Below are 9173 nucleotides of genomic sequence, written 5' to 3'. Positions count from 1 at the left end.
ATAAATCTGACAAGTATTTCATTAGCTTACAATACTGACTGCATTTCCTGTACTACCAAAAGAAAAAAAAAGTATCTGCAATAGGCGCAGGAGTGGCTGTGTGGTAAGCAGCTTGTTTACCAACCACATGGTTCTGGGTTCAGTCCCACTGCGTGGCACCTTGGGCAAGTGTCTTCTATTATAGCCTCCGGCCGACCAAAGCCTTGTGAGTGGATTTGGTAGACAGAAACTGAAAGAAGCCCGTCGTATATATGTATACATATATATGTGTGTGTGTGTGTGCGTGTGTGTGTGTGTTTGTCCCCCTAGCATTGCTTGACAACCGATGCTGGTGTGTTTATGTCCCCATTACTTAGCAGTTCGGCAAAAGAGACCAATAGAATAAGTACTGGGGTCAAGTTACTCGATTAAAAGGCAGTGCTCCAGCATGGCCACAGTCAAATGACTGAAACAAGTAAAAGAGTAAAGAGTAATAGAGAGACAGGGAAGTGGGGTATGTTCTGAAGATAAATACTTTGTCAATTTAATTTCATGGAAATTGCAGAACAACAGAGGAACTAATGGGCCACAGAGGTTCACTGAGCAAGATAGAAGACAGGAAATGGTAGCATGAAAAAAGATAAGACCACATTTCAGAACATGCAAATAAAATTATTCTCTTTCTATGTTTAGCAACAAATGGCAGCTATGATGCTCAAAACAGATGATAACAGACATTTGCTTTCACCACTACACTCACAACATCTAAATCTATCATCAGGAAAATGTTCTGCCATTAAAGAGCAGTGAACCTCACCTTCAAGAAGGCAGCTGAATCACTGTCTATAAAAAGGTAGCTGGATCACATCCAACTGATAAGAGGGTAGCTGGATCGTTTCCTATCAGTAGCTGGAAGACTCAGTACCTACAAGGTGGCTGGGTCACTTTCCATATATCAGAAGGGAGATGGATCAATGCACGTCCGTAATATAAAATGGATCATTGCCAAACCCACAAAGTTATAAATTGCTCATTAACTATCAGAATGAAGCTGGATCAGCCCCGACTTTAAAGACAGGTGGACCATTACTGACCTGCAAGAAGAAACTAGATCTCTCCCCAACTATGAAAAGGCAGCTGGATCATACTCCCCATCAACAAGACAACAACTGGTTTCTTTGGCATCCTTTAAAAAGATCTTTAACCCTTTAGCGTTCAAACAGGCCGTATCTGGCCAAAATATTTAACCTGTTTTATATTGAAACTGACCAGATCTCACCTCTCACCTCAGCCCTACCATGTCATTCTAAAACTAAAAAATCACATCACAGAAATTTCTAAATTACAAGATAATAAATGATTAATTCAAAACAATGTAAATAAACAAATATCACATTTGACAGAATAATCTGAACACTAAAGGGTTAATAAGATCCCTTTCCATCTACAAGAACATAACTAGATTGTTACTGGCCTACAAGAAGCGAGCTGGATCACTTCACACTAACAACAAGGTAATTGGATCATACTCCTGCGTAAGATCCCAGCTGTTATCAGAGTGAGGCTGGGACAACACATCAACAAAAATCCAATTGTGTTTTACACGCAACATCTAACACTTGTCATACAGACACCATAGCTTGGTGAACGCCATCAACTCACCTTAAGATCGTCCATGATGCCTAGCTGCTTTGCAAACGTCTTGAATTCTTCTTTGGTGTTATACTGTACTCGGAGACATTTCTTGTCTTTGCCGATGCCGTTTACAACGTCTGTTGCTGTCACAGTCATACAACTGTACACTCGTTTTATAAAATCTACATCATACTTATCCTAGCAAAAGATATAAATAACATGTATTTAACAAAGCTGTATATACATCATTTACACTTGATGGATATTTGTCCTCATCTTGTTTGTTGTTAACACAACGTTTCGGCTGATATACCCTCCAGCCTTCATCAGGCGTCTTGGAGAAATTTTGAACCTGGGTTCTCATTCCTAAGGTATTTTTCGATATTATTATTATTATTATTATTATTATTATTATTATTCAGGTCACTGCCTGGAATCGAACTTGGAATCTTGGGGTTAGTGGCCTGCGCTCTTAGTGGTTAAGAGCACGGGCTACTAAGCCCAAGATCCCGAGTTCGATTCCAGGCAGTGACCTGAATAACAACAACAACATCATCATCAAAAAATACCTTAGCAATGAGAACCCAGGTTTGAAATTTCTCCAAGATACCTGATGAAGGCTGGAGAGTATATCAGCCAAAACATTGTGTTAACAACAAACAAGATGAGGACAAATATCCATCAAGTGTAAATGATATAAAAAATATAAATAATGTTCATATGTAGGTGTTTTCTTTTATAATTATCGTACATACATAAATATATATATATATAATATATATATATATATATATATATGCATTACCTCATCTCTTAAGTATAGAACCGTAATGTACACACACATGTATAATATATATTTGTATACATATGCACACACAAACGGAGACAACCTTATAATTATTCACATTCACTTACATTTGAGAAAGTATATATGTGCATGATTACAGAGGCAAGCAATCAGGCTCTTACATAGACAAAATCACACAAACACATATGTACAATTGCATACATTTGAACATAAACGGACATATAAAAACACAATCAGACAATCAGAGGCATGTACAATCAGACAGTCGAGTACACAGTCAGAGAAAGAAACACACACACACACACACACACTTGTAAGTACATACATGCTCATATACGCACACACACACACAAAATAAGAGATACAAACAGACCTACTCAAACTAATTCAAACATACATAGGCGCAGGAGTGGCTGCGTAGTAAGTAGCTTGTTTACCAACCACATGGTTTTGGGTTCAGTCCCACTGCATGGTACCTTGGGCAAGTGTCTTCTACTATAGCTTTGGGCCGACCAAAGCCTTGTGAGTGGATTTGGTAGACGGAAACTGAAAGAAGCCCATCGTATATATGTGTATGTATATATATGCGTGTGTGTGTGTTTGTGTGTCTGTGTTTTTCCCCTAGCATTGCTTGACAACCGATGCTGGTGTGTTTATGTCCCCGTTACTTAGCGGTTCGGCAAAAGAGACCGATAGAATAAGTACTGGGCTTACAAAAGAATAAGTCCCGGGGTCGAGTTGCTCGAGTAAAGGCGGTGCTCCAGCATGGTCGCAGTCAAATGACTGAAACAAGTAAAAGAGAGTAAAAGAGATATACGCAAATCCATTGAAAGAGAAAGACATGCTAACACATACACACATTCAATGACACATACACACATTCAATGACACATACACACATTCAATGACACATACACATAGTGAGACACAAACATGCTAAAACTGATACATATGCATATATGCACAAGACCATACATACACTGAGAGAGAGAGAGACTCACTAACACATGTCCACAAGCTCAAATACAAAATTGCTGACAGACAGACAGACAGACACGTACACACTCAAGAGAAAAGAAACTGCCTTACCTGCATGAGGTAGGATATATCCTTCTTGGTGAAAGGCACAAATTGTTGATTTAGTTTGATAAATTTGAGATGTTTGTCAAAGAACTGGCCTCTATGATCACAATAATAATAATAAATAATAATAATAACAATGGTGATGGTTACAGCCACATCGGAGTTGGTGTTGGTGATATGAAAATAAGAAGAACAAAAATGAGACATGAATAAATATAGGTTTGGAATTCATTACAAACACACACAAGTATTTATAAATAGTTATCATGGCCAGGGGAGTGGTTCTCAACCAGGGTTCATATGGCCCTTTCAGAACCCAAATATAAGATTTTGTTGTTAAAGTTAATGCACAATAAATTTATTGTACCTCTATAATGCATAAAATATTTTAATTCTTTTTACACAATTCCTTGTAAAATTCAATTATAAAAAAATGTTTTCTAGACATCGAATGACTAGGAGGGTCCATCTGAGTGAAATAGGAATCAAAAGGGTTCTTAGGTAAAAAATGGTCAAGAAACACTGGAATAACTGTAGATTGGGTTTTAGATAAGGGGGAGATAACTATATCAATGACAAAAAATGTTACAAAGAACCAATACATACAAACACAGACATGGGTTGGGGTGCTGAAAAGTTTCTGGCATTGTAAAAGGGTGTTATGAAAGGCCAGGTTGGAGGCCCGACCTTCCAAGTTCTTTTACGGGGCTAAGAAAAACTGAAGGACTGCTGCAATAAGTGTGTGAATCTGAGAGGGCAATGTGTTGAATAAAACCATAATCAACTGATACTTCTGTATTTTCTACCCAAAGCCAGGAACTTTTCAGCTCTCTCTCGTGTATATGCATATGTATGTATATATATCATCATCATCGTTTAACGTCCGCTTTCCATGCTAGCATGGGTTGGACGATTTGACTGAGGTCTGGCGCACCAGAATCCAATCTGATCTGGCAGAGTTTCTACAGCTGGATGCCCTTCCTAACGTCAACCGCTCCAAGAGTGTAGTGGGTGCTTTTACGTGCCACTGGCACGAGGGCCAGTTAGGGGGTACTGGCAACGGCCACACTCAAATGGTGCATCTTATGTGCCATATATATATATATATATATATATATATATATATAATATATATGTATATATACTTTATTAATATTTAACAGAAGTAACAGAGTAACTCAAAGTGAGAGAGAGTTTCTGACAACAACTAAAATTCTCAGGCCTTGAATTACACTGTTACTCCTGCTAAATGTTAATAAAAATATACAAATACTCATATTTTAAGTTCTATTTTTCCTGTCTGCATCACCATATGTGTGTGTGTGTGTGTTTTTTTAGATATATATATATATTATATATATATATAATATATATGTATATATACTTTATTAATATTAACAGAAGTAACAGAGTAACTCAAAGTGAGAGAGAGTTTCTGACAACAACTAAAATTCTCAGGCCTTGAATTACACTGTTACTCCTGCTAAATGTTAATAAAAATATACAAATACTCATATTTTAAGTTCTATTTTTCCTGTCTGCATCACCATATGTGTGTGTGTGTGTTTTTTTAGATATATATATATATATATATATATCACCATTTAATGCCCATTGTCCAATGCAGGTATGGGTTGGACAGTTTGATCAGGGCTGGTAAGCTGAGGGGCTGCACCAGACTGTGGTCTGACTTGGCATGGTTTCCATGGCTAAATGCCCTTCCTAACGCAAATCACTCAGAGTGTAATGGATGCTTTTATGTGCCACCGGCACAGGTGCAAATTGCACGGAACCAGTATCTGCCACGACAATAATTTCACTTGGCTTGATGGGTCTTCTTCTCAAGCACAACATATTGCCAAAAGGCCTCAGTCATTTGTCATTGCCTCAGTGGGGCCCAATGCTTGAAAGTTTCTTTTTATGTGCCACCGGCATGGGTGCTAGGACCGGCCACATATAGCTAAGGAGAGTCAGAAATTAAACTACATTCTATCTAAAAATATTATTTTACTTACAGGTAGGTAATTCAAATGTGTGTGTGTGTGTAAAAAAAAATTCTCAAAGGTATGGCAATTATGGTTAAGAAGTTTGCTTCCCCAATACAGGTGTCATGTATTGGTGTCACTGTGTAGTTGTACTTTGGACAAGTGTCATCTTATATTATTAATCTTATTATTATTGAGTGAGAGTGCAGCGCATGCCATCAAAGTGACACTGGGGTACAAATATACGAAGCCCAGTATACCCATCATGACTACCCATCTGATAAGGGTACACTAGGAACATGCATCACAACCATGTGTGCACGACATGGTGATCTCATATCAAGATAAACAGCACATGACCTTGCAGGTGGGGCCCAGTTAGAATTTTATTCTGGCTGAGTAACCCATCCTGCTCAAAAGGTCCCCGAATAAGGATTGTTTAAGGATGTTGAATGAACCACCCATGTTTCCAAAGGTGAATTATTCAAACTCCGAAGAATCCCTCTCAACACATGGCTATGATACTTCCCCACTACTTCTGCTTGTGATCAGATATGCACATATCGTCAGCCCCAAAGGGACATGGTCAATTGATTAAGGTCAAACAACTGACAAGCAAATCTATGGTACTGAGCATTATTATTATTATTATTACTATTATAATTATAAGTGTCACCTATTATTATGATGATATGCAGACCAAACAAAGTTTTAAGAGTGGATTCTTCCAAATAGAAACTGAACGAATCCTATTGTACATGATGCATGTGTGTATGTGTTCCTTTGTCTTGACATCGTGTGATGGTTGTAAATAAACAAGTGTCACCATCATACATCTGTTGTCCTTCATGCCCAACTTTTGTGAAAAACATGTCTGGCCATGGGTGGGGGCAAGACAAAATAACTTCTTGGGTAAACCGGAGAGAGTTGGTGACATGAAGGGCATCTGGTCATAGAAAGATCTGCCAGAACAAGTCCTGTCATATCTGTGCAAGAATGGAAAAGTGAGCATTAAGATGATGACGATGATGACAATGTGTCATCGGCAAGTATTTATGTATATGTATGTGTATCTTTGTATGTTCATTACACTTGTAGCAGTAAAATTTTCAGACCAATTAGAACAGACTTTCACAATGTTTCTCCTGAATATTTTTATGACATTTTGTAATCTACAACAACAACAACAACAACAATGAAAAAAAAATGCTTTGTAATTAATTAATCATTTTTTCTTTTTCCACCAGAATACATCTAATAAAATCTGGCTGCTGATTGCTTTCTAAATATAGAATACAACAGGCTGTTTTGATATTCAGAAACCTGAATGATAAATTAACTACAGTTAATTTATATTTCAATTACACAAACAATATACACACTGTACTTCATACTGTACATTGTACTTTGTTGTGCATTGGGTAGTTCTTCTCACTTGTAATCACAAGTGCACTGTGAAGGTTTCAGTTAACGAAGGTTCTTCCAGTTGTTCAATTAACTGGACTGTCTATTCACTGTCATAAAGTGTCCTGTGGTTGAGTATTGCATAACCAATTGTAATCATTAACAAACTCCCCAGGCAGAGTCAGAGTGACACTGCAGGTCTATGACTGGCTCTTTCAATGACAAGAGCAGTCTGGTCAACAGGCTTCCTTTGCTGAGGTTATTTTGATGATAAACCTTGCGTTGCCCTGATCGTTTAGTAGAAGACACTTGGCCAAACCAATGCCACAAAGTTGGAATGAACCTCGAGTTCATAACTGAGAATTATTATATGCTAACCAAAAGGCTATATATAAATTTTATACACACACACAGGCACGGGAGTGACTGTGTGGTAAGAAGTTTGCTTCCCAACCACATGGTTCCGGGTTAAGTCCCACTCCATGGCACCTTGGGCAAGTGTCTTCTATTGTATATTTCTTTACTGCCCACAAGGGGCTAAACATAGAGGGGACAAACAAGGACAGACGAAGGGATTGAGTCGATTATATCGCCCCCCCCCCGTGCAAAACTGGTACTTTATTTATCAACCCCTTCTATTGTAGCCTTGTGAATGGATTTGGCAGACAGCAATTGAATGAAATCTGTCGTATGCATGCATGCATGTTTGTATGTAGTTATATGTGCATAGATATAAAGGGCAAACAAGATATACAAAGATGTAACTTTTACTTATATAAGGAAACTAAAAGGGAAGAAACAAACAAACAAAAAAAAAGAAGTCAAAGAAATGTCTTTGTAATGAGTAAACCCACTTGCTAACTCCTTGTTTGCCAAAAGTACTCGTTCGACATATTTCGGGTCTGATACAGGCCCTGTTTTTCCTCTGTTCCGGATGGCGCATCCAGTCATCCCAAAATCTAAAAAGATCAAATTAAACACAAGGATTAGAGATTAATTAGATGAAGCATTGGGTAATGAGAACAGTGATGAACTATGGTGGTAAACATCCAAACAAAATTTTGATGAAAGGAAACAAGGATTAACCCTTTAAGCATTCAGATTACTCTGTCAATTGTAAAATGATTATTCATTCACAATGTTTTAAATTAATCATGGCTTAGCAGTTTCAATGATGGAATTGTATATTTTTAGTATAACATTGTAGGGAAGGTGTGAAAGTCTTGATCAGGCCAGTTTCAACATAAAACATGTAGAATATTTGGATCAATCCTTTAAATGCTAGAAGGTTGAGGGTCAATGAAAATCCTCAAAATGGTATTAGAAGGTATTTATTTCTGTTACAATGAGCATCAGTATTGCTAGCGGAATCAATTTTGATTTAAAAAGGAGAGACAATCGTGGCTTTTTCAGAGGGAAAACAAACAACAACCTTGAGTTTAAGCATCAAAATAAATTATTCTTTAGATTCAGGTTTCAAATTCAGTCAAGGCCAACTCTGCTTTACATTCATTTGGGGTTAATAAAATAAAATATCAGTCTCATACTAGCCTCAATTATATCAATGTACTTCCTCCCTCCATACATCAGGCCTTGAGCTTATGTTATCATTATTATCATTAACATTAAGGCAGACAGTTGGTAGAACCATTAGCACCAGACAAAATACTTAGCAGTATTTCAGATATCCTTATGTTCTGAGTTCAGATTCCGCTGAGGTCAAGTTTGCTTTTCATCCTTTCAGAATGAAAGGCAAAGATAATATTACCTTCCAGTGAAGCAAACACGGAATTACCCTTTGGAGGAAGGAATTTACAGCATGAGTGACAACTCCTAGTAGTCACAGACATTAAATACAAATTGATACAGTTAGCCGTAATCTGGAACATAACTGAGAGCTACCACAGTATCCAACTGGATAAAATACGTCTCTAAAATATCCAACTTTGCTGGGTGGTTGGTGTTAGGAAGGGTATCCAGCTGTAAAAACCCAGCCAAAAGAGACACAGAAGTTTGGTGCAGGCTCCTGCCTGGCCAGCTCAGGTCAACCCATGCCAACATGGAAGGCAGATGCTAAACAATGATGATAATGATGAATCTCACATTAATATATATATATATATATATGTATAAACATATGTGTGTGTGTGTGTATGTATGTATATATATATGTGTGTGTGTGTGTTGTATGTATGTATATATATATGTGTGTGTGGGGGGGGGGGTATACTACAGCACTCTGTCAATTACGATGACAAGGGTTCCAGTTGATCCAATCA

The 9173-nt window shown here is 37.5% G+C and overlaps 1 protein-coding gene across 2 annotated transcripts in view; it reads right to left on the bottom strand.

Moving 5' to 3' along the window:
• The window catches only part of LOC115219184 (alpha-1,3-mannosyl-glycoprotein 2-beta-N-acetylglucosaminyltransferase-like), a 238712-nt gene that overhangs the window by 4068 nt on the left and 225471 nt on the right, over window positions 1-9173 (bottom strand). For both annotated transcript variants that reach the window (XM_029789293.2, XM_036508888.1), the window contains exons 9-11: window positions 7749-7853; window positions 3512-3602; window positions 1642-1812 (exon numbers count right to left, since the gene is read on the bottom strand). In XM_029789293.2, coding sequence (XP_029645153.1) covers window positions 1642-1812; window positions 3512-3602; window positions 7749-7853 — 367 coding nt within the window. The remainder of the gene's footprint in view (window positions 1-1641; window positions 1813-3511; window positions 3603-7748; window positions 7854-9173) is intronic.

The sequence above is a fragment of the Octopus sinensis genome, linkage group LG14 (genome assembly GCF_006345805.1).
Source record: "Octopus sinensis linkage group LG14, ASM634580v1, whole genome shotgun sequence".
Classification (NCBI taxonomy): Eukaryota; Metazoa; Mollusca; class Cephalopoda; order Octopoda; family Octopodidae; genus Octopus; species Octopus sinensis.
The sequence above is the reverse complement of the archived record's forward strand: the minus strand, read 5'-3'. Positions and strand labels throughout refer to the sequence as shown.